Source organism: Mastigoproctus giganteus, chromosome 3 (assembly GCF_048544385.1).
Source record: "Mastigoproctus giganteus isolate SK-2022 chromosome 3, ASM4854438v1, whole genome shotgun sequence".
Classification (NCBI taxonomy): domain Eukaryota; kingdom Metazoa; phylum Arthropoda; class Arachnida; order Uropygi; family Thelyphonidae; genus Mastigoproctus; species Mastigoproctus giganteus.
Genome location: NC_143577.1, coordinates 172039760 through 172067236, shown reverse-complemented (window position 1 = coordinate 172067236; position 27477 = coordinate 172039760). Strand labels below are relative to the sequence as shown.

Genomic DNA, 27477 nt, shown 5'->3' with positions numbered 1-27477 from the left:
CTATAACTGAAGCCTTGTCTAGATGATCCTGCAGTGCTTCTTTAACCAGTGCCTCCATTAATTTTCCAGGAACAGAAGTTAAACTTAACCGGTCTATAATTACTTGTGTCGCCCTTTGATCCTCCTTTGTGTATTGGGGTCACATTTGTACATCTCCAGTCCATGGGTACTTCCCCTGAGTCCAAGGAAGCTCTCATAATTATGGCTAAGGGTTTATTTACTTCCTTTGCTGCTTCCTTTAATATAACTGGATAGATCCCATCCACCCCAGGTGCCTTTCTTGTATTTATCTTCAACAATATCTCCTCCACTTTACTTTCAGTTATTACAAGATTCTCTAGCTTACTGCCAGAGTTGAATACACCTCTGGCATTCCCCTCGCTGAATAACTCCTCATGTGTTTATGTCGATGCAAAATATTCATTCAGTTTGTTAGCTACCTGAGCAGGATCATCAACAGTTGACCCATCGATATCAAGTCAACCAATCTGATTCATCCCCTTCCTTCTAGAGTTTACATAAGTAAAGAACTCTTTGCTGTTTTTCTTTGCATCCCTTGCCAAAGATTTCTCGTAATCTGCCTTCGCCTGCCTAACCTCCTTTGTAACTTGGTTACAGATCAACTTGTATCTATCATAGGCTTCTGTGTCACGTGTTAATTTGTATGTATCCCATGCATTTTTCTTCTCTGCCATATGTCTCATTAGTTCATCTGACATCCACTTAGGCCTAAACCTTGAACTATATTTCTTAGTTGGTATGTAAAGCCTAGTAGCTTCCAAGATAAGTTCTTTGAATGCTTCCCACTTTGAATTTGCTGTTGGTAGCATCATCAGTTGGTCCCACTGTATAGAATTTAAATACTGTCTCAGTCCATCGTAGTCGCCTCTACGAAAGCAATAACCCTTCCCTTTACCCCTAAAGGGAAGGGTTATTGCTTGATCACAGTGAGCACACTGTGATCACTGCCACCTAGTGGTTCATTTACCTGCAGATTCTTAATGCATGAAGATCACTACTGATAATCAAATCAAGAGTATTACTCCCTCTAGTTGCCTCCCGAACATGCTGATGTAGAAAACAATCATCCACTAAATCCACAAAAGCCTTGCTAGTGTGTGAGTGACCAGCCCCCAAATTCCAGTCAATATCTGGGAAATTAAAATCCCCCATTATAAAACTCTCTGATTTACTGGCCCACTCTATTTCCCCGTACAGTTTCTTATTATACTCATCAGAGTCATTAGGCCTATAGCACACTCCTACTCTCAATTTTGATCTCCCAATGCTTATGTCACACCAAACTGACTCGACACTGCACTGTCCAGCAATGTCGATTGGCTTCACTTCCTTGGATTTTATGTATTTCTTAACTAATAGCATAACCCCTCCTCCCTTCCTATCCTGTCTATCCTTTCTGTAGACATTGTACTCCCCAAATTCCAGTTCTGCATTCCTTATATCTGTGTGACACCACGTCTCTGAAATCCCCACAATATCTGCCTTTGATGTTTTGAGCAATACCTCAAATTGTTGAAATTTATTTACTAAACTCCTAGCATTGGTGTACACGCAAGTATACATGCACCTGTTCTTTTTCTTAGCTACCCTAACACAACCTATGTGTTTATTTGTACCCCAATGATTCCCAGCAGTCTCTGAAATATCCTGCATCTTATTTTCCAGGCTGCAGCTCATTCCAATAGAAGCAGTTCAAGAATCACTTTCACCTCTGCCAGTGGCTACTGTTAATCTATTAGTCCTTGTATCCCCCCAATCTAGCAGTTTTCCGACCCACCTAACACTGCCTCGATAGTATCAGCAAACATTCTTGCACCCTTTCTATTTAAGTGTATCTCATCCCTGTAGAAGCAGTCTCTCCTGTTAACAAGTACAGACCAGGCTGAAAAAAATTCTACCCCCTGAGCCTTGCACAATCCTTCCAGGGCCGAATTGATCGACAGGGCTCTCATCATATGCTCCCTCCTATCGTGTCTGGGCAGAATTGCAGACACTTTCAAATTTAAGAGTAGGAAGAATGATTCCTCTCCTGCCACCTCTATGTGATTTTTTATGATTTTTATTAGGGAAAGTTTGTTTATATTTTCACTGGAAGAATATTGTTTATGCTTTTCGTGTGCAAAAGATTTTTTATGATTTTATTATGGAAAGTTCGATTATAGTTTTCACTAGGGAAAGATTGTTTATCATTTTCACTAGGGAAAGATTGTTTATCGTTTTCATGTGTGTTAGATTGTTTATCCTTTTCATATGTCTTAGATTGTTTATGCTTTTTATTAGGGAAAGTTTGTTCATATTTTTCACTAAGGAAACATTGTTTATGCTTTTCAAATTTTATGTACAGTGTATAAGAGTTAAATAAATTAATTTTCATATTATTTTTACACTTATATTTTTCATTTTGCATTATATTTTTCCTGTTTGAATCGTTGTATTGGATGGTAACTTTGCTCTAGACTGTGGGTCTCGAATGGATTACCCCTAAATAATAACGAACGCAGTTCTAGAACCAATTATGTTCGTTCTAGCATACCCTGCTATATAAATATATATATATATATATATTTTGCTTCTATATATAAATTATATTTATACACACACACTTTGGTTTAATAACTCTGACTAATTACTCCAGTTGGTTAACTAACATTTAAAAATTGGATAATGCCAATGTCATTCCTTCCCCAGTGTATGTGAATTACCTCCACATATAATTATGCAAAAGTAAGAAACTCTGGTATTAAGGGATTTTACACAAAATTCAAAGAAAACAAATTTCCCATGCCATACCTTAAGTATTATTTTAATAAAGTGACACAAATCATTAATCGTAGGGCATATTCTTTGTAATTCTCAGCGTTGCCTCATTTCGGCCTGTAGCACGTGCAATTGTAATCACATTTGCAATTAGTACCATTCTCAGTTTCTCAGGCCATGTAAATTTTGTGCATAACATTATACACTTTGCTATTTAGGTATCTTACTGTCTGGTAAGACAATAAGACACCTAAATGGCAAAGTTGTCCACTCTTTCTGGGATAAGGAGTGGGCAACGCATGGTTGTCATTATTCTTCTGCATAATAAAAAGCATCGTATCATGTCATTATCAGATATGACATGATGTTAGACATTTCTATTTTGCTTCATATTTGATATTTCCTTTTAGCTTTAATTTTCAGTTAGGTTCTCTGTAGGGTCAATAGTAATTGGCGTGCACATTTACAGTTACATCATTTGGCCTAACCATAAAATCAAAATTCAAAATTTAACCTGTTATGTATATACAGGGTATCCAATGAAATTTTTGCAACTTAGAATCACCCTGAAAAGGTAATAAGAACATATATTTTAATTGGTTTGCTGTATTGTGAAGTATGCTGCCCTACCATTGATATCTGGACAGCCCTCCATTGATAGTTTTTCACATTCTACCCAAGCAACTAAGTATCAGACACAACTACTGATAGTTATATTGATAGTTTTTCACATTCTACCCAAGCAACTAAGTATCAGACACAACTACTATGAATATTCCTTCAAGGAAACAGTAGTATGATTGTGAATGCAAGATGCTGCAATCGACAGAGTTAATAGAGTGTGATGATAATAAGGTGCCTCATAAGCATATCGTCTGTACAACCTTTCAATGGCACTGAAGATCCTTATTTGTATACCTGGGTGTTTTAGGAGCATTAGCAACTAAGGCCATATTGCTCCGGGGATATGCGGTGGTCATTCCCTGGCCTTTCCGCATCCTCCGTATTTGGTGGTCACGGGCTCGAACCCCGGTCTACATCAAGAAGCGTGTGCTACGCAGTGCGTAGGAGCGGCAGTGCGTGTGCTACACACTGCCGCTCCTACCCACCTGGCTAAGGAAGCGCCCGAAGATCCTTAGGCTGACAATTAGTGATATGATCTGCAAATGGAAAGGACTGGTTGAAACAGTCACAACTGTTTCAGCCATACTATTTATGTTGCGAGAGACTAGTTTGACATGAGTATCATAAAGTTGAACTACTCAAAAAATTAAAGCTGAACTGGTTGCCATTTTAAATCATCAGGCAGAATGGCAAAAAATATCAGGGGACATTTACAAAAAATGGCAGAGTGTTCCACTAATAATGTAAACATTAGTATTCCTGTAAATAAAAGTTATTTGTAGATATGCAGGTATTTGTAACTAATAGTAAGCAGTATGCATATCCTACAGTATATATTCACTCATCATCATCATCATCATCATTAGGCCACTTTGGTATGAGCCATCATCTCGAGCATCGTTTCCCAAACCTAGGTCTGAGGGTCCTGAGAGTCCAACATTACCAAACACAATAAATAATCGTAATAAAATATGTAAGTATTCTATTACGTAACAAAATACTGCTAATGCTTTTGCTTCTATTGTAAGCATACTTGTTCTTTGTTTGATTTTCTATCCAAACAGATGACAGCCGTTCCATCTCTTCCAATTCTTTTTGTCTTAATCTAATGGATTTTAATGAAAGTTGTTTTTATTTTCTCTGCATTCTTTGTAATTCTCGGCATTGCCTCATTTACGCCTGTAGCACGTGTAATATTACATGGTCTTTCATTTCGCTCAAAGCGTTTCACAATTTCATATTTTTTCTCTATCGACAGAGGCGGTCTGGCCATAAGCTTTACCAGGGAAATCACGGTGGGTCGGAGGCCAGTGTGATTTTGGCCATAAACACTAGTATGAGGCCACTACAGATTTTCCCGGGTAAGAATTTTTGACCCAGTCCGTCTCTGTTTATCGATATTGCTTTTCTTTTTCTCTCTGAATTGTAGGGTCTTCACCAGGACGCTTCCTTTTCACACCTTTTAAGTATTTTACTCATTTTTAGGGAATAAAGCACAATTACAAAATGAGGAGGCACTCTTGATACACATAAACAAAGCTGTGTGCATGTAGCAACTGAATAAACAACACTGTAAAGGCAGAGACAACTCTATTAACACCTAACTAGCTCACATTTTACTAAAGCACATTTCTGGGGGTTACCACCATAAAACAATAAAAACAATTTCCAGTTGCGTTCCTGCTTTTGGAGTCTGTTATAAACTGGTAGTAAACTCGATCTAATTGCATTTGCGATAATACCGATAGCTGGAATTTTATGTTGTTATGGTGAAATGTGTTTCCCCTTCACTGATATAAAAAACATAAATACATTTTCAGAATCTTCTCTTCATTCCTATCGTGTTGCGTTCAGTTGTGGTGATTCCGCGTGTGACTGCCATTTCTTGTAAACACAAAGGCAAATCGTGCATAATTGAATTTGGTTCGTGTTATACACGATATCGTTCCCCTATTTATAAATTGTGTATGATTGAATTCATGTAGTGTAAACACATGTTATACGAGGACTGACCGTACTGGGTTTTGGTGTCACTCAATAACTAGCAGTTATCACTTGGAACAGGAAAAAATAAATAAATCTGTTGTGATAAACTTATTTTCAGTTGCTTTTCGGTATACAAAAAAGCCACATTAAATTAGAAGCACCCCATTAGGAGGTTATATTTATTCCAAGTTGTAACTTGTTTCATGTAGACTCCTATATTATTAACTGCATAATAACTGGTAAAGAAACAATAGACCTGCACATTGTTGTCTTTCCTCTTGTCCTTATACTTGATCCTTGAAAAAGTAATTGCGATTGAGTGGTATATAGGCAATATGCTTTATATTTAAATATTTCACATTTAATCATTTGTATTGTGTATCTAGATATTTCAGGTTTAAATATTAGTATTTGTGTATTCTAAAACTTCATTTGGATTTGTTACTTCCATGCAGATATTCTCTTCCAACCTCTATACACATTCAACAAAATATATACATACTCTTAGATATATAGGTTACATATTTGATAACTAGTTTGAAAAAATAATAATAATAACAACTTGAAGAATTTCTTTTTCTAAATACAAAAAATGTATATATATATATATATATATATATATATTATTTTTTTTTAGGTTGTTCTCCCCGATCTTGCATGTTTGCGTATATCTGTATGTGATGATAATGGGAAACTACTTGGCCACCGTATTCTGTCTGTAGTAGGTCTAAGGCCAGGTTTGTTATTTTTTTTTGTGTTGGTGTACCCATATTGTTCACTTAAGTATATATATTATTATGCAACTTTTTATGTAGCATTTCTACATTTAATGCAAATGATCTTCTGTTATACTGTTTTCAAATTATGACATTATTTAGTGCATTTGCATCATTGAGGCTTTCTGCCTTAAAATTTTATTAGTTATTAGCCTGTTTTCAAATTTAATTTTAAAAATGTAACATTAATGGTATTGTTCAGCAGTTACATTATGTATACATATAATATGTTAGTTTTATAATATAATTTATGTTATTAGTATTATCTAATATGAATATTGTCAAATATGTCACCATTGTGCTTGATTGTGATGAAATATAAACCTTATTATTTAATTAATGATATTTGGTATAAAGTTGCAATAGTGGCTTATCTCTGCTGATTACATATTAATTCAAATTGTAATGGAAATAGTAGAAAGAAGTAGGCAAAGGCCAGAAAGAAAAGCCACCTTTCTGTGTATTTTTCTAACAGTACTAACTAACTAACTCAGAAGCTTCGTCACCTTATGGCACTGCTCCTGCCTCCCCATGGTGGCACAAGAAACCTGGGTGGTAAAGCAAACCCCCAGGGCCAAAAGGAGCATGCATTGTGACAGTATTCCCCTGATTAAGGCTGCAAATCCAAATCCTCTCGATTTGCATCAACCCGATAATGACTCATCCAATCCAAAGAGGACGAATACTTCCTAAATAAAATTCCCAAGGAATCCATCGGCATTCACTAACAAAGCAGTCCTTAGGCAATCTATCACCATTTCTCATACAGAAATGGCTTGAGAGTGTAGCTGGTTCCCCAAAAATGATACTAGCGTTGAAATCTGGTGACTGCTTGTTGAGACCACCAGCTCCAAACACTCCGAGTCTCTACTCAGATACCTCATTTGTTGGAGTTCCAGTTAAGGTGTCCCTCACATGCCACAATTAATACCTCCAAAGGCATAATTTTAGAATGGGACCTAATGAGCATCTCAGAGAAAAAAGTTGTTCAGGAACTGCAGGATCAAAAAAGTCACACAGGAAAAAAGAATTATGCTGAAAAGATATGGCGAGCTTATTCCAACCCGTAGCATCATACTGACATTAAAGCTCACCAAATCTACCTTCATCAGTGACAGTGGGGTATTTACACTGTCGCATTTGCCCATATATTCCAAACCTAATAAGATATTATAAGTGTCAGAAATTTTGACACTCTCAAACAGTCTGTCAAGGTGACTCAGTATGTCCCAACTGTGAATTGAAAGAGCATACCCAAGCTGACTGTAATGCCCAGTCTTTGCTTTGCCCCAGTTGTAAAGGCAACCACCCAGGCTTCTCAAAAAATTGTGAACAGTTAAAATATGAGAAAAAAACCCAGAAATATAAAATAGAAAAGAAAGTCTCATTCTGAGCAGCAAGAAAGCAATTACAATGACAAATCCCTAGACGTGCGTATGCTGATGCCTCTAAAAATTTCATTTAGTATCAGTCCAAACTGATACTGAATGAATACATCAACTCCACCAAGCACCTCTATTTCTGAATGGACTTGATCTTTGCTCTCTTCTGTACCCAATCTGCAAAGCAACAGATTTCAAGCAGGGCTAACAATGCACCAATCCTGATACCACCTGCTGCCCCATGCAACTCCTGTAAGACTCATCCAAGCAGAGAACTCAGATCCCATTAGCAAACAACCATTTGGCTCCATCCTTATGGATACCAACAAAATTTCCAATCAAGATGAAATTGAAACCATTTTTTGAGATCTATCCAGAGGATGAAATAGACACAAGGCCTATTTTTCTCAAAAAAAAGAGATAAAATTAAAATTGACAACAGTAAACAGACTTTCAAAAAGCAGACAGACTCATCTCCATCTAAATCGAAACAATGAACAACATTGTCCAATGGAATTGCAGAGGCTTTCGTAGCAATATTGATGACATCCATGTAATAATTAAGCATCATAATCCAGTTGGCATCTGCCAACTGGATTATGATGCTTATCGATGGGGATACCTGAGACATATTTAATGCCTCAGGTATTAAATATGTCTGGTCTCTGATCCTCTTTCTTAGTATTGAGTGGACAGCTCTTTACGATCCACTCAGCAGTGACTATTGCTCATTAATCTGTAAAATTCAGACAGCACACTCCATAACTTCAGAAACCCACATAAAATGGAAATTTTCCAAGGCAAATTGAGCAAAGTACATTTCTCATGCCTACTTTGCTAATCAGATCATTGAATCTTTTCCAATTGACACATTTGCCGACAATATTACCCAACAAATTCTAGCAGTTGTGTTCATTGCCGTCGTACAATCACAATCAAGCGTCTGTGACCCATTAACTTAATTATTGGTAGAATGAGGATTGTAAGAGTGCCAAAAAAGGAAAAAAAAATTGAGCATAGAATATATTCCACAAATATTCTACTGATAGTTGGTGAATTGGCCAATTCACCAACTGGTCAGCACATGCTCACACTCAGCTTCTCGGTACCGCGCGAGCCCTACTAACGCATACCTTGACCCACTCCAGTTCTGTTAATGAGAGGCATGCTGAGATTGTTTGAGTAAAAGAAGACATGTCTAAATGCGGCTACCCTACCAGTGCCTTAGATAGGTGTGACCTACAGGCCCATGACCATGCAGCAAATCCCAGGGCCACACATAGTGATGACCCTGCCTCAACCGCCTTTATTCCCTACTACCTGAACCCGTCACAACAACTTTCCAAGGTCTTACAGACCTATAGGATAAAGGGCTTGCAGCTTCCAGGCAGGAAATTGCGGTCCCTCGTCTCGAGGGTAAAGACACTGATTCTCCCCTCTTGCAGAGAGGTTTGGTGTACCGCATTTCCTGTTGTTTGTTTGTTTGTTTGTTTTTTTTTTTTTAGGAGCATTAGCAACTAAGGCCATATTGCTCCGGGATATGCGGTGGTCATTCCTTGACCTTTCCGCATCCTCCGTATTTGGTGGTGACGGGCTCGAACCCCGGTCTAATCAAGAAGCGCGTGCTACGCACTGCTGCTCCTTCCCACCTGGCTACAGAGGCGCCTATTTCCTGTTGTGACTGCACTGGCTGCTACATTGCTGAATCGGGCAGGAGACTGAAAGATTGAGTCTCTGAGAATAAGAGAGCAATCTGTTCTGCAGATTTGGAACACTCAGTGATCGCAGAGCACTTCTGGTCTTCCCAGCACAACATCAAGCCGCACCACGATGTTAAAGTTATCGACCAATCCCGCCACTACCGTCGTCGTGTCTGGTTGGAATCACTCCACATTTAGTTTTGTCGCAATTCCCTTAACGGGAACAAAGGAGGTCACATCCATCCCATCATTGAAGCAGCCATCCTCCTGAACGATAAAAGTTGGACACCCAAGCATTGCAGTTACAACCACAAGCCTCTACTTCCAACTGCCAATTGTTATCTGCACCTGTGTCATGTGTTTCACCTCGCATGACCACCATGGCCAGGCACATGACATTCTTTATTATTTTTGTAATAACGTTCATTCCCAAATGAGGAAGGACAACTTAAGTCTGAAAGCTTTTTACCCAAAAGTTTTGAGTTTTTACCCAAAAAACCTGTGTTTTATCCTTCTTCTCAGTAGAGCTGCATTATATTCCTATAATGAATCCTGAGAACACAGACCTCTTTCAATTTCGACTATAAATCTATTTCTCTTACCAGTTGGTTGAGTAGAACCCTAGAAAAAAATGGCACCGCCGACTGACATGGTATCTTGATTCTAAAAATCTAATCTCTGATAACCAATTTGGTTTCAGAAAAAAATTGATCATTCCTGGATCTCATAGTCAAACTGAAACAAACATCAGGAATCATTTATCCGAAATGAGCATCTTGTTATGGTATACCTTGACATAGAGATGACCTTGCACACCACCTGGCATTTTGGTGTCTTGAAAGATCTTCATTCCTTTGGCCTGAGAGGCCACTTACTATATTTCTTACAAAACTTCCTTCAGCATAGATCTTTTCAAGTCTGCTGTTAGCAACAAATCTATATACAAGAGGAAGGAGTCCTACAAGGCTCAGTTCTCAGTGCTACCTTATTTACAATAAGAATAAATTATATAACTAAATGTATTCCCAACCCTGTAAACTCATACCTATATGTAGATGATCTGACTGTTTCTTGTAGTTCACAGAATATGAACTTCAATGAACGACAGCTACAAATCTCATAAATAATATTGAGCAATGGTGGACAGAATGGGTACTGACAATCTCATCCAAAATCTAGTGTCATTCACTTTTGTAACAAACGAAAGTTGCATCCTGACCATGTATTGCACTACCTCGAATAAGTAATGCTTCACTAATAGAGAAGACTGTTGTTACTTATTCGAGGTAGTGAAATACATGGTAACTTGTTGTGAAGGATGAGCACAATATGAGATACAGAAGAAATCATGCCCTTTACGCTACTATCATAGTTTTTTCTTTCTTTAAGAGTTGTGTATGGTGTATCTACACCGATATTATATAGATAATCTAAAACTCTTAAAATATTATTTTGAGTAGCATTTAGTTTAATTTTAATATTATCACTTACATCTTCTGGAATCTCTCATATTGTGGGATTAACTTCACAACTGGGTTGTGTAATGTTTGCAATACCAGGGTACCTGCCCACCCACTGATGAAAGGCCAACAAGCCTTGAAACGGTGCCGTCTGGGTGGTGGCACCCACCAAGAATAAGTAACAATAGTCTTGTCTATTAGTGAAGCGTTACTTATTCGAGGTAGTGCAATACATGGTAACTTGTGAAGGATGAGCACAATATGAAATACAAATGAAATGATGCCTTTTAAACAAATATCGTAGTTTTTTCTTTAAGAGTTGTCTATGGTGTATCTACACTGATATTATATAGACAATGTACTATAGAAATAAACCCAGAGCAGTTTAACCTACTGGTATCAGATTGCAGGCACTATCTCTAAACTCGGGATGTACAGATTGCAGGCACTGTCAACTCGAAAAAGTCCTCCAAGATCCAAACAGTTCAGTTCCCTCATGGTCCAATATTAAACCATCCTGTGACAATTACTTCCTAAACTGGGGAAACCATTCCCTTACAAATATCAACATAGAACTCCATACTGGTTACACACAAAATTATTCACATTTTATAAAATATATACTGATGGTTCATAGTCTGATAGTGCCTGCAATCTGATACCAGTAGGTTAAACTGCTCTGGGTTTATTTCTATAGTAATGCCAGAATTTCAGGAATGCCAGAAATTTTTAGATTTAAGTGAAGAAGTCTGAGGTTCCCCCACTGCTGTAAAAGCCAGTTGGGGCATAGATTATATCATTTTGATGAATATTCTTGTTACTACTAATTAGACTGCAAATGTAACTAAAAATTTTAAAATTTAAAAGTCATCTTTTTTTTATATAAGGAACAATGGTCACTTCTATGGCAGCTCGAAAAGATAATAAGCTCTTTCAAATAAAACTAAAACCACGGTTATTGTCCTCTAGCTTCATGCTAACTGAAAGGAGGAAATAATTCTAGCCAGAGCATGAATTGGTCACAGTCAGATTACTTATTTATTTCTCCTCACAGGAAATGATCCTCCACAGTGTATGCACTGAAATTCTCCACTTACAGTGAAGCACATTTTTGTTGAATGCACCCTATACATTCATGCTGGCAATTCTCATTCAGTTTTCTTCTATATCTTAAAGAGAATATTTGAAACTCTCTCATATCATAGGTAATGATGCTAATCTCATAGTTATTCTGCTTTCTTAAACAGATTAAATTATATGGTCATTTCTGACTGTTCCCATATGGGTACCGTGTGTAACTACCACATCACTGATAGGTACAAAATGGCTTAAGCATCGCTTGCACTAAAAATAACAACATCAACCTTAAAGCCCTGTTTCCTAACTCTGGCAAAATGGAATTAAGAAAGAGAGCTTTAAAGGAGTATCTGTTAAAATTGACACATCATACCTAACTAGATATTCACCTACTTGAGAACAAAAGCAGTACTTTTGAAAAAAAAAAAAGGGGGGGGGGGGAGTTTGAGAACAAAGTGTTTGGGGGGGGATTTTGGAAATTTTAAATTAAACTGTTTATCTTATATTTTTAGATTCAAGTGGTCTTGAATCTAAAAATTTAAACTGTTTATCTTATATTTTTAGATTCAAGAAGTCTGAAGTGGGGGAACTTCAGACTTCTCCACTATTCTCCACTTCTCCACAAAAGTCAATTGGGGGTATACATTATATCATTTTGATGAATGTTCTTGTTTCTACTAATTAGACTGCAAATGTAACAATAAAATTTAAAAGAAAAGAAGAAAACCAGTGAAACAGTAAAACACCAAAACCAGTTTCACTAATTTTGGTGTTCTTTCTTTTACAGCAGTGGGGAATCCTCAGATTTCTCCACTTGAATCTAAAAATATAAGATATATATGCCCTGGAACTTACTGCATCTTTACAGAACTTTAATCCCTTCACTCCTAGATTATGGTTGTCCAGTATATGACTCTGCCAGGAACACTACTTTACAATGTCTAAATGTCATTCAGCTCAGTGCTTTATATTGAAGTGCATGAACCTCCATTACATCTTCGTAGAAAAACAACATTACTGTTCTGCTACACTGCTAAGATTCAGTCTTCCATCGCACCCCAACTGGGAGTATCTTTATAATATTCAGTGGGATTTCTTCTATGAGAGTAAACCAAATGAAAATAAACCTGCCTCACTCAGAATTAGAGTTGGAATATCAATTTAAGTGATATTTTTTGGGACACAGCTGCACCTATTCCACCTTGGATGTGTGTTTCTGCCTCTTATGATATACATTTTATTCAGTGGAGGGGATGAAGAATGTCATACCTCCCTGCAATATCAGACAGTTGCACTTAACTCACACTACTTTGCCTGTAAAATCTATACTGATGGCTCGAAAACTTTCAGCATGATAGGTGCTGTTTTTCCTTCACTTATGATTACAGCCTCACTATCATTAGCATGCAGCATCTTTACTACTGAATTACATTCAACTCCCTCAGTGCTGTCTCTACCATAAGGAAGAATTTCTCATCTTATATTTCAAGATAAGATTATTTAAACACTACATGTGCTCTGCGCCTGCTGAAGTGCCTTGTAGCTTCACCCTTGAAAACATGGACATTAGCTGCCAAATTCCTATTCTCCTGCAGCATGTCCAGTCAGTCAATCAGTTTTTGCTGGATCTCTTGGCATTCTGGGAAATGAAAGTGCTGACCTTGCCAACAAACATCCTCAGTCTGCTCTCTCACAGCATCCTCAGGTTCCTTTCACTCACTATAAGCTTATCATGTGCAAAGCATGCTTGAACAACTGATCACAGATCTGGAAAAGTAACACCAGCAATAAATTTTACCAGATAAAACAAGATTGAAAGCTGTGGCTCTCTGGTTTTTGACAAAACAGATGAGAGGAAGTGGTATTGGCAAGAATGAGAATTGGACATACTCATCATACTTATCTCTTCCTATTATTGGGAGAAAACCCACCTCAGTGCTCATCCTGTCACATCAACTTACGATCCCTCATTTTCTCGTTGATTGATCCTTGCATTCAGTTAACCATTTCATTTTTGGTTAACCATCCGGTCAAACACTTTTCTGTCACTCTCCATGTTAAATATCTCACATGATTTATCTCACTTCTTAGGAAATGAAGCAAATATATAAGAACTTTTAATGTATTTAAAACATATTAGCCTGTACAGGAGCATATAATTTAGAATCTCTAACAATATGTTGAACTATTGAACAGATTTGGCCTCAGTAGCATTAAATCCAATACCAGCAACAACAGTCCTGGAACTAATAAGGAAATAAGTAAGCCAAAAATTTTAATCTGAAATTTCAGGGGGGGATTTTTTTCCCCCAAAACAAAAAACTGTTTTTGTTCTCAAATAGGTGAATATCCATTTTGGTAAAATGCTGCAATTTTAACAGATACACCTGTAAAGATTTCTTTCCTAATTCCCTTTTTTTTTTCTTTTTTTTATTTTGCAGGTGATTTTCCAAAAATGAAAACTCTGGAAAGCCAGTGAAATATTGTCTTTATAATTAGCAAAAGCTATCACAAACTGAAATTAAAATTTAGAGAGAATAAATTAAATAAAATGAAGGCTGTCTAGTGAAAATACCTGGAAAAGAACAAAAGAGGAATTTGGCCCCAGTGCACCGTCTTTTCAAGAGAAAGCTACAAAGCACTCCAGCAGTGGAGGACAAACATAGTGTTTTGAAATATATAACCTTCAACCCAGATGAGTCTGAATTGGATGGTTGTACACCCTGACACTGTACAACTAGTAGGAAAGCACAGTAAAATGCTTAAAGCAAAATGCTGACCAGCAAAATGCTTAAAGCTGTTAAAAATTAAATAGAAAATGCATGAACAGAATATAAATATTCAAAGACAGTACCTCTAGTGAGACTAAAATATTTGTCATTTAAAACTTAAAATACCCAAAATATACAGAGTATAAATAATAGACATAAAAATAACATTAATTTTCAGAAAAGGAACCAAGAAATATATAAATTTAGAAAATTTTAAAAATAACAGGTGGAATAAAAGTAGTAAAGGTCTAAAGGGCTGCTCAATTAAGACTCTTGTGGGATGAGGTATTATTTGAACACTACATTCACTCTTTGCCCACTAAAGTGCCTTGTAGCTTCCCTCTTGAAAATATGGGCCTCAACTGCCAAATATCTATTTTTTGCTTTTCAGATATTTTCACTTATTTTTCTTCATTAGATGGCCTTTGTTGTATTTAATTTCTTCTCTCTAAATTTTCATTTCAGTTTATGACAAATTTTTTCAATTATATCACTGGTTTTTCAGAGTTTTCACTTCTGAAATTTTCTTCTGTCTGCTATAGTTTTTCATTTTTGGAAACCCTAAACCTCAAAGAAACACACTTTTTCACTGGTTTTAGTGTTTTCCTTCTTTTTAAAAGTTTTAGTTATATTTTCTGTCTAGTCAGTAGCAACAAGAATATACATCACATTTCATTTCCAACCTCTGAAAAGGGCTGTTATGGTTTATATCATTTCTTCTTAAATTTGTTTAGAGTTTAAGATGAAATAAATTTGTTTAGGGAATGAAAACAAATTATATGTCCTCTCCCCTCTGGATTTGCAAATATTTCAGAAGAGCCTTCATAGGAACATTGATATTGAAACAGAAGTGTAGACACATTTCACAATACTCATCTACATGATAAACTTCAAGCACATGGAATAATAACATCACGAAGCACTGAAAATGTCCAAGTTGTGAGATTCTTGAGAACTCACTAGAAAAGTTAGTAGGGTAGTATTTTTGAGAACTGCTTATGAGTCAGTTGAGTTTCCATAGAATTTTAAAGGACACAAAGTGGAAACCTTACTCACCTTGCTTTTGCTTGATTACCCCTCTCAGGAGTGAGTTTTTAAGTACCATGTGGACCACGAGAAGCATTTTTTCATAAAACTTTGAAAATTTGAAACAATTAAAACTTTGTGTATGAATGCTTTTAAATATTAATTTCTTCTTCTTATTTAGAATTATTTCAAAATTGAAATCGAAATTTAAAAAAAACTCACAAAAATATTAGAAAAATTCAAAAAAATAATCATAAAAAATTCATAAAAAAAAAGCTTACTGTTACTTCAAAATATGTGATAGAATTTGTAAGCCAAAACAAGACAATAATGGCTGACTGTTGTGATCTCTCTGATTTTAAAATCTATTTTTGTGCCAAAATTTATTATAAACTTTATAATTTTTAAATAAATAAATAAATTTATTTATTTACTAATTAATTAATTAATTTTGTAATAAATTTATAACAATAAGAAATTTTATAAATTATAAAAGTACCCTTAAAAATGTATATATATCTGTACACATACACTTCTCATAGCCCACACATAAATCTTATATATATATATATATATATATATATATATATATATATATATATACAGTGAAACTTCTCCTAACGGACACCTCTCGTTAACTGACATCTCTCTACAATGGACATTTTCAAATTCAGCAACTCATTTCTATTGATTTTAATGTGTTTGCAGCTTCTGTCTAGCGGACATTCTCTGTAACGGACGCGGACAGGCAATCTGCACTGTTTCGTTTAGATTAGCACTTAATTTGATCTCCCATAACGGACTGCGGGAGAGCTCACGGCCCTTTTTTTAGGAACTTTTCTTCCACGTATTGCCTCAATCGTGTGTTTATTTTCTATTTCCGATTCTCTGAATTTTATCAAGGTTTACGTCGTGGTTCTAAACCCTTTTTCAAGAATTTTAAGGCACGTGTAAAACTTCTGATGAATTCGGTGTGTGCGGAGGGGGGGGGATATGGTCGGCCTTTCGTCTTTTCAGTTTCAGTTTTCAGTTTTGTTCAGTGTCGTGTGAAGTGCATAATGTCTTCTCGTAGACATTTAACTTTAAAAGATAAAGTCGAACTCATTAATGCGTATGATCCGCAAAAAAATAGTGTTCTCAATCTCGCTGCAAAATTCAAAATCGGGATGATGCAGGTAAGCGACATCCTAAAGAAAAAAAAATGAACTGCTCAAATAATTTCGGCAACACGGAAATGATCAGGTTCAAAAATCATTCCCGAAAACTGTTGGACTTCAAATTGACAATGTTATGTATGAGTGGTTTCGTCGCGAATGTGCTAAAAAAAATTGGGCCTATTATTAGGGAAAAGGCTTTGGAGGTTGCGAAATCTATGGGAGTAAATGAGTTCAAAGCTTCTGTGGGATGGCTATACAAGTTCAAAACTCGGCATAAAATTTCTTGGAAAACCGTAAGTGGCGAAGGTGCATCTGTTGATACTGGGGTTGTAACAGAGTGGACCATCAAATTGGAAGATTTATGTCGTGATTTTGAAGCGAAGCTAAGGATATTTACAAATGTGACGAAACAGGGTTGTTTTTTAAAGTTCTTCCTGAAAAAACAATGAGTCTAAAAAACGAAAAGTGCCAGGGCGGAAAAATTTCTAAGGAATGCTTGACTGTACTATTGTATACAAATGTGCTGGGAGACTTTGAAAAACCTCTTGTTATAGGAAAACAACAAAATCCTTGTTGTTTCAAGGGCATAAAGCTGAATCTTTTGAATGTTGACTGGAAGTCTAATAAAAAAGCGTGGATGACACGAGATATCATGAGCGAATGGATAAGTCACTTTAACCAAAACATGATTCGTCAAAACAGAAAAATTATTCTTTTCATGGATAATGCTGCATCTCACCCGCACATTGAATTGTCCAACATTCAAATCGTTTTTCTGCCACCAAACACATGGCACCTCCGTAGCCAGGTGGGAAAGAGCAGCAGTGCGTAGCACACGCGTCTTGATTAGACCGGGGTTCGAGCCCGTCACCACCAAATACGGAGGATGCGGAAAGGTCAGGGAATAACCACTGCACCGGAGCAATATGGCCTTAGTTGCTAATGCTCCTAAAAACCAAAATAACAACAAATAACAACCAAACACATCTGCAGAGTGTCAGCCCTTGGATCAAGGGATAATAAAAAATCTTAAACTTCACTACAGAAAACGTGTTTTAAGACATCTCATTGCAAACATGAACAATGTAACATGTGCGAGTGACCTTGCAAAGAAAATCGGCATCCTAGATGCGATTCAATGGATTTCCTCTTTTGTAAACGCAATTAGAAAACAAACTGTCGTGAACTGTTTTGTAAAGTCTGGCGTCTCAAACGCAAAAATTGAAGTTGTGAACAGCAATGTGGAGCACCAAGAAGAACAAGAACTTCAACATCTATTGATAATGTACGACACTTCAGCTACAAGTGACTCTGGCTACAAAAATATAGACTCGAACCTCACTACAGAAGATGGTGCTCTAGATATCAATGACATTATCATCGATATTTTTCAAGAAGTTCCTCATGAGGATGAAGAAATGGAAGGAGGTCATTCTGTCGAAGAACATATTAATGACAAACCACCGATGAAAATAGAAGAAGCACTCATACAAATCAATCGTTTAAAAATATTTTTCACCGCTGAAGAAGATACTGAAGGACTTTCGATGGTTTCTTCACTCCAAACAAATGTTGAAAACAAAATTATCAGCCGGAAGAAGGTGCAGAAGAAAATAAGTGATTACTGTATGTATTTTTCTTAAGATAAAGTCATAATATGCATAGCACAATTGTATGTATATTATTTACAAAAATATTGTGCAAAATCTGTATATAATTTAATTTAATTTTACATTAAACGTTTAACGATTTTTCTTTATCTCTTGTGTATGTATTGTATATTATTTACAAAAATATTGTTCAAAATCTGTATATATTTTAATTTAATTTTACATTGAACGTTTAACGATTTTTCTTTCTTTCTTTTTTTTTTTTTTCTCCCTCAGACTTCTTGTTAGCGGACACTTCTCTCTAACGGACACATTTTCGTTCCCCATGGCTGTCCGTTAAAGGGAAGTTTCACTGTGTGTGTGTGTGTGTGTGTGTGTGTGTGTGTGTGTGTGTGTGTGTGTGTGTGTGTGTGTGTGTGTGTGTGTGTTTATGCATGTACCTTGGAAAGGATTAAGGTGATCCAGATTGGCCTGCATGTGAGAGGCCTAAATATACTTTATGCATTATCAAAACTGAGGAGATAAACCACTGAAATATGGATATGACATGTACAAGTTGCTACATTATTCCCATATTTCAAACAATAGCATTTCAGTTATCTACATACTCTTGGTAAAATTCCCCTGCAATACATGTAATGTACATGTTATTTAAAAATCCAAGTTCAAATCTGGAAAATAAATTAGTATAGAATTATATATTGAAATATAGGTCATGATTATGAAACAGTAGCAGCTATGCTATGTTACCATTTTATTTAGAAGGAGAGAGGTGTAAAATTATGTTGTGCTATATTTAGATTGTTTTAAAGTACAAGGTGGTTATGGAGTCAGATCTCTGGATTCATAATTCATTCCGTAATCATTTGAGGAGGTATTGTTGTTGGAAACAAAAAAAATCATATTCACATATTACAGTCAGTAACATAAGAAACATATAAGAATTGGTAGGGAAGTATAAAAGTTGAAAACTTCAAAGAAATGATATTTCAATATCATTTCTTCCAAGTTACTGGCTTTAGGAAACAAAATTTTATTGGAGTTAAAGCAAATTTAGATGAACTTTTCTGCTTCCTTTAGTGAATATAGCTCTATATCTGTATTTAATTTCCATTGATATCCTGATGACAAGCATGCCTATAAAGTGAATCATAGAAAAACACATTTTTGTTAGTTTCCCTTGCATTATTAAGCTCTGATCATGGCAACCATCTCTTTCTGGACTGTCTCATACTGCTTCTCTTATCCAATTTTTTCCTGAAGATTCTCTGTGATATTGTTTCCTACTGTGTCAGTTATGTGGCCAGCCCATTTCAAGATATTGCCTTTTTTGCATATTATTTGGGATTTCTGGTAAATTTTATGGATTTCTCTGGGTTTTTTTTTCTGATTCTGAAGATACCATGAATACGAAATATCTTTCTCGGTATCTTATTTTCAAAGGTTTGAAGCTTCTTTTTTACTTTTTTAGTTCATTGACCAGGACTCCAATTTGTGTACAGTGGTGGTGATGATGATGATTTTATATAATTTAATTTCTGCATTTCTAAATAACAGTTTGGATTTTAGAAGAGTATTTATTGAGTCCAGAGACCTGTTGTCCTATAGTAATTTGAATCAAATCTCTAAATCCTGTTGTATACAAAAATCCTGTTGTATATTGTATACAATATACAATATACAATAAATACTTTTATTGAATTGATGTCAGGATATTTCAATCCCTCACATTGGCTTTGAACCTGTGGTTCTGCTTAATAAACAACAATAGTATAATATACTATTGTTGTTTTGGTTTCTTCTGTTAATTATCAAGTGTTCCATTTTTTTATTTCATTGATTTTAAGGCCATTTCTCTCAGCAGTTTCAGCTATTTGGTTGAACATCATTCCCAACTGTCTCATTTTTTCTAAGCAGGACTAAATAATCAGCAGAGCCAAGACATCCCTGCTGCATGCTTTGATTATTTCCATTTGTAATAATTTTCATCCAGAGATCTAATCACTTTTTCAAGTGTAATGTTGGAAAGCAAGGGGGAAATGATGTCTCCTTCTCTTAAACCTGTGTGAGCCTCAAAAGGAGCTTAGGCTAGGTGCATCAAACTTGAGTAGTCTGGTCACTTTTCAGAAACCTTAACCTCTGCTTCTATCACCACAATGGTGGGCTTATTATTAATCCTGGATATACCCCATGTGCAAAGGTATAAAAATACTATGCCTAGTAGGGGTGACTATCCAGGTAAACTAATGTAAACAGGGGTTTGTATGTGGTATCCACTTCACACAGAAGAATGGCTAACCCACTGAGACACGAGGCAGTACTAAATGGTAGGTGATTGTCATAGGTGTGCACAGCCTAAAACAAGAAGGGGGACCAACCACATTTTGGCTTCCCATAAAAAATAAAATATTTTATTTTTAAATAAATATTTTTATAAATACAATTTTGTGTATACTGTATATTAAAACTTTTATTTATTTAAAAAATAAATTTATATAGTAATTTATTTTAAAAACATATACATTAAAATACATTAAAATAGAAATATAATAGTTCGTAACTAATAAAATTCAACCTTTTTAGATTTACAATGTTTTTAGGTCTATGTATTTATTTATTTATTATAATAATATTCTACATTCAAAAGGAACAAAGGTGACGAATTCGTCAGTTACTTCTTCTACAGTGACTGCAGCAGTTAAATCCTTTTCCATGTAGGAAAGCAATACGTAGTTCAACTGTTATTGTGCTCAAGAAGACCGTCCACGAATTCTGTGAATCACCAAAAAAATAGGAGATTAAGCGTAAAATAGGGATATATATGAAAAGCGTTGTTTACTCGTTTAGCGAGGGGAGGTGCTGCAAACAGATAAATTGCATATGTTCTGGAGGCTACCATCACGCAGCATAGCGGATGGCTGTCTCAGATGAAATGAGCACGGAAATTCAAATATCGGAATGTGTTTTTCACATAAAAAACATGAATAAAATAAAAACTATATTTTGCTATTTAAATATTTATTTATTTTAATTCTTTAGTTTTAAAATTCAACAATATGTTTTTTTTTTATGATTTATCAAAAATGTTTGACACATGAGGCTATGAGGGCCTCCTTCAAGATTTCAGGGCTATGTCCCCCCCCCCCCCGTGTGCATGCCTATGGTGATTTTCATAATCTGATAGAGTACAACCACTTTACTTCATAGAGGCTTGAAGTGACAAAAGCCATGAGAGAGAGAAAGCGAGAGATTAAAAGTTATGTTTTATAAAATTATGACTATAATTATGGTAAAATTCAGTATTCCTTACATTTCAAGAGGGTATACAGCTTTAAACTAGTTTTTGTAGGCAAGATTAGTCTACTGGACTGAACTTATCAGTAATGCTCCAGGAGGCAACTGAATCAGTCACTGTATAATATTTTTGCCTCCTCTTCTAGCTTTAACTGGAGGGAGCTCAAGTAATCTGTATGTTGGAGTGCTGCATACAGACCAAGGTGGTGTTATGTTATGGAGCTGGGTATATCTTGCTGTTTGTATACCATATCTACAAATTTCATCAATCATATCCTCCTCCACCATCCCTTTTATCTTATCTCAGTGCATCATGAATAATAAAATTAATGTAATAAATATCTACAAATAGAACTGAACCACCCAAAAACTTCCCAATTCACTTCACAAATATATGAAATGAAATCCTTTTTCAGAAATGAAAAAGGATTTCATTTCTGATCTCAATGATGTCCATTTCCATCTACAATCTGCCAAGCCCCACTTATTTTTTTTTTATGTAAATGAGATGGGTGGTGGTGGTGGTGGTGGTTTTTTAAACCACTTTGCCTCATTTTGTCTAATTATTTACTCTGCGATACCTTCTGCATTAAAGGATTTCCTAATCTGGAATTTCCAATTTTTTTTTTTCTTTTTTTTTTTAATCTCTTTTGACTCAAAATTTCTTTATCCCATTCTATCAGTTTTTTAATTGTTTCTATTCACTAACTTTAGATCTTTCCCTCACCAAAAAACTCTGGGAAGCACATTGTTGAAGTTATTTGACCTGTAGGTATGTGAGATCACAGTTTGGTGATGGCTTGTTCTCCAATGGAACTTCTCAGCCCCCCCTCCCCAAGTTGTTTGGCATTACAAAAATGCCAGATAAGATAATCTCTGTAATTTCAGTTCCTTTTTCTTCATTGTTTGGCTATTATTTTTAAATTTCCAAATACTAATACTTGATCAGATTATATCAGTGATATTATTTTTTTAAGAATGAATTATTTTTTTCCCCATTTTGTTTATATTCTGGAATTGGCTGTATCAAGAATAAATGGAAATTTATTTATTTTTTTATATATTATTATTTATTCCCTCTAAACTCTTGTTCTTTGTAAAAACAATGATTATCCAGTATATGTACTAAAATTGCTCAGAATAAAAATAAAGTAAAATATAATTGGTTTAAGTCAAAAATATTCAGCTTCATTTTCTGCTTACTTTAAAGCTTGCATTAATTGAAAACAAGTTATTAATAAACCTAAACTTGATTTGAAAAGGCTAAGATTAGGAACCTTGCTCCTTGTCCAAAAGTTAGGCCTCTGGTTTTTCCTTCTGTATGGATAGTTTCTCACATCTAGCCAATTCTTTAAAAAGGATAACCAAATTCCACCCTTCCAACTATCATCCCATTACACTTGAACTCTTTTTAAAGTAATGGAGAAATCCATTAACTGTCAATGCTTACATTATCTTGAAATTTATTGAAATCTTGAAATATCTTGAAATATATCAATGCTTACATTATCTTGAAAGCTATAGACTTCAGTTATAGCTCAGACACAGCATGGTTTTGTTAAGGGGAAGTCTTGCCTGACCAACTTGATTGGATACTATGATGCAGTCACAAAAGAACTGGATGCAGGGAATAACTTTGATATTATATACTTGGATCTTAGAAAGGCTTTTGATACTGTTGCACATGGAAGACTGCTACACAAATTGGAGCAGTGTGACATTGGAGGCAAATTGCTGCTATGGATAAAGGGGTGGTTGAGGGGGAGAAGACAGAGAGTGGTAATCAATGGACACTGCTCATCGTGGACTGATGTTATTAGTGGAGTCCCTCAGGGCTCAGTGTTGGGTCCATTATTGTGTTCTGTATTTATAAATGATATTGATGATGGTATATCAAGCTTAATGTCCAAGTTTGCAGATGATACAAAGGTTGGCAGGGTTATCAAGGATACTACTGACACTATGCTGCTGCAACAGGATCTGGAAAGGTTGAGCAGATGGGCTGAGAGGTGGCAAATGAAGTTTAACATTGACAAATGTAAAGTACTACACATGGGAAACAGCAACCCCAGAGCAACGTATCAACTCTGTGGTACTACACTGACAGTGGTAGAGAATGAAAGGGACTTGGGGGTGATTGTGCAGGCAGATATGAAGTTCTCTGAGCAGTGCAGACGGGCTGCAAGAGTAGCTCATGAAGTATTGTCAATGATATACAGGAATTTTTCCAGCAGGGATAAGGAGGTGATTATTCCATTGTATAAGGCAATAGTCAGGCCACACCTAGAGTACTGTATACAGGTCTGGAGGCCTCATTTCAAGAAGGATGTAGAGCTGCTGGAACAAGTACAAAGAAGGGCAACAAGATTAGTGAATGGAACAAAGGAGTGCTCTTACGAAGAAAGGCTTAAGTTTTGCAAATTACAGTGTCTGGAGACTAGGCACCAGCGAGGTGTATAAAGCCTTGAATGGTTTAAGCATGCTCAATGCTGATGGGATTCTTCCTCTAGCTCAGAAAAATCACCTGAGAGGGCATAAATTCAAATTGAGGAAAGACAGATGTAGGATAGATGTGCGGAAATTTGCCTTTAGCCAGCGGGTGGTTGGTTGGTGGAACAGACTGCCATCCCTTGTGGTGGAGGTTGATAGCCTAAATAAGTTTAAGGCTCAGCTGGACAGGTATTTTGAACGAACAGAGGGGTGAAGTGGCCGTGGTTTTTTTTTTTTTTTTTTTGGCTGATGCTGCATAAGCTTGCTTTCTTGCATCAAATGCCTCTACTAATGCTAATGCTAATGCTAATTTTACATCTGAGTGCTGATTGCCATTATGGATTCTGTTAGTGTCGATATATGGTGTTATTTTGCCTTATATTACTGATCCATATGCTTTGGAGAAGTTCAGAGAAACTCAAGCAGTTAACCTCAACATTTTTAATACTTTTAATCATGTTTGGCAAAAGTCTTTGAAACAAGCTTCCATCTTATGGTCTTCCTTCTAGTTTTGCATTTGGGTAACCCATTTTTTCTCTGCCCAAACACTGCTTGTAAATGATGGTCTCTCTGTTTTTGGACTTCTCAATAAATGCTGGAGTTTTCGAGTTTCTGTTCTTTAACTTACAGTTTTCTTCATATATATTAATAATCTTTTCTCATTGACTGGAAATCCTGCCCATAGTTTTGAGGATGATGGTACACTGCTCCATTTTCCATCTGAAATTCTGCTCTACAGCTTCAACTTTCTGAATGTTACACCAGTTCTTTAAATTCTAATGTCTAGGTTATTATCCAGTAGGGGAAGAAAACTTAGTTAACTTTAATCCTTATAAAATCTAGTCCTGTCTTATTTCTCACAAAAACTGCTTCCATGCTCTTCTTCAACAAGACTCATTTTAGGGATGATGGTACACTGCTCCATTTTCCATCTGAAATTCTGCTCTACAGCTTCAACTTTCTGAATGTTACACCAGTTCTTTAAATTCTAATGTCTAGGTTATTATCCAGTAGAGGAAGAAAACTTAGTTAACTTTAATCCTTATAAAATCTAGTCCTGTCTTATTTCTCACAAAAACTGCTTCCATGCTCTTCTTCAACAAGACTCATTTTAGGGATAACTCTGATTTCTAACCTTTCTTCTTGTCATAAGCATATCACAAATATTGCTCGCCGTGCATCAAAAGAACTAGTTTTCTTTTTCATTTTCAGCATTACTTTTCTTATGAACAGATATTGATTCTATACAAATCATATGTTTGCTTTACCATGCAATACCATTTCCACATCTTCTGTAGGTGGTGCCCCCAAAACCTTTAATCAACTCCTAAACTCTATCAAGAAGAGAACAGGTTAATTAATAATCCTTCACTCCACCACATTTCATACAGACTTGTAGTTTCTGCTGCATGCCTTTTCTATAGAGATTTCAATTGGCATTAGTCTTCCAAATTACATCATTAATTACACTGCTTTCTTTCAAACCATTCCCTGTTCAACTCCAAACTCACAGAACTAACTTTTCCTCCTCCTCATTTATTCCTTCTTCTGTTCTTTGGAACACCCTTCCTTCATATGTATTTCCTGAAAATTACAATTTATGTTAATTGAAATCTTATTTCAAATTTACCTTATGTCTGCTCAGCATTTACATAACACTAGAGTACTGTGGGTTTGATCACCTTTTGTGTTCATGGTTATCATTTAAAAAAAAAAAAAAAAAAAAAAAAAATATGTATGAGTAATTTTTCCTATTTTTATATTTTTGAATGACTTTGAAAAGAGAGTAATGTAGAGGCATCATGGCACAGTTGGGAAATTAATATTATTAATGCTTGACATTAAACATCAGAATAACTTGGATGAATTTCAGTTAAGTAATATCTTTTTGTAAGCTCTATATGTAGTATTAATCATAAGTTAGCAGTGTTTAAAGTTATAATCCAGTGCTCACCAAATGCATTGATATTTTAATCTGTTATTATTTCCATTTTGACTCTGAAATTCATAATCCTTAATATAAGGTTTCTGGTTATATGATATAATAGAACAAATAGAATTAACTTTTATTTCCCCCCTTTTCAGTAAATGCAGACTGTTACTCATTGACAAGGGTGAAATCTGTCTGTTATGTTTATAGTTTTGCAAGTGAAATTTATGATTTATATTCAAAACCATGTAGGGAATAAAGGTGCGAGTTCTGAAAATTTGGACATCTAAAAATATGCTAAAGGACATGGCATATATTATAAAAGGTGAAGAAAGATAAAAACACTCGACTTTCGCATCCTTTACAAGATATATTTTACAAGATCTTTACAAAATAGCTGGTAAAGAATGAATTGGACTTAAATGTTGAATAGGAAAAGAAAGGAATCCTACACCTCAGTTATTCATAATGTGGAGGGTGACAAAATCCAAATAGGAAGTTACATTGGGATAGACATTTTCATTTCTTGATTATCAGGATGTACTGCGATAGAATTTTTCATTTCTCAGTTATGAAACTGCTTTGATCCCCCCCCCAGATGAATCAATGAAGGATTCCCTTTCTTTTCCTGCTTAGAAATTCACTCCCAATCATATGTTATTGGATGGTTAACTTCATTTAAAATTTTTAGGATTTTCACCTTAATTTACACTTCTTCACTTTTTATTATGCTTTCATTATTTATTAATGTATTTTCATAAGTCCAGGTTTTATTATTTGGTCTTTTTCCTACTTTTGCCTTTGTGATTTGGCAGTTTGACATCTCCAACAATAATTTCCTAGTCATTCCATTTTTTTTTTTTTTTTAAGTGTTCAGATTTTATGTCATTCTTTCCTTTATAAGAAAGGGATCTGACATTTCTAACAGTAAATTTGTTCTTATTCCAGTTTGTAGTATTTGGATCTTATTTCCTTCTTGCCTTTTTGACATGGAAGTTTGATGTGTCCGACAGAAATTTCGTTGCCCAACTACAATTGTAGCAGACAGATTTTGCTATTCACAATGTGTTATAATCCTCATTTGTTGAAAAGAGAAAATGTGGTAAGTTCTGTTTCTTGTTATTATGTTAGTATTAATTGGTTGAACTTTATATTAAGGATTATTATATGTAAACAAATAAGAAATGATGCATCAAAATATTAATGCATTTGAAGGTGAGATTCAGATCATAATCTTAAGCATTACTATTTTTCTGTTAATAAATTAATCTAATTAATACTAATACTAACACATATGATATGACATCAGAATAAACCGGCAGCTGTAAAAAACCCTGATTTTCTGTTTATTTTTAACTTAATCTGCAACTGAAGTGTGCCTTTTAAGTTTTTATACCAAATGTTTAAATGTTCAAC

At 35.4% G+C, this 27477-nt stretch overlaps 1 protein-coding gene across 3 annotated transcripts in view; it reads left to right on the top strand.

Moving 5' to 3' along the window:
- Positions 1 to 27477, top strand: part of LOC150088410 (1-phosphatidylinositol 4,5-bisphosphate phosphodiesterase classes I and II-like) — a 1046313-nt gene that overhangs the window by 649682 nt on the left and 369154 nt on the right. For all 3 annotated transcript variants that reach the window (XM_090369498.1, XM_090369497.1, XM_090369499.1), the window contains exon 21: positions 6026 to 6125. In XM_090369498.1, coding sequence (XP_090225624.1) covers positions 6026 to 6125 — 100 coding nt within the window. The remainder of the gene's footprint in view (positions 1 to 6025; positions 6126 to 27477) is intronic.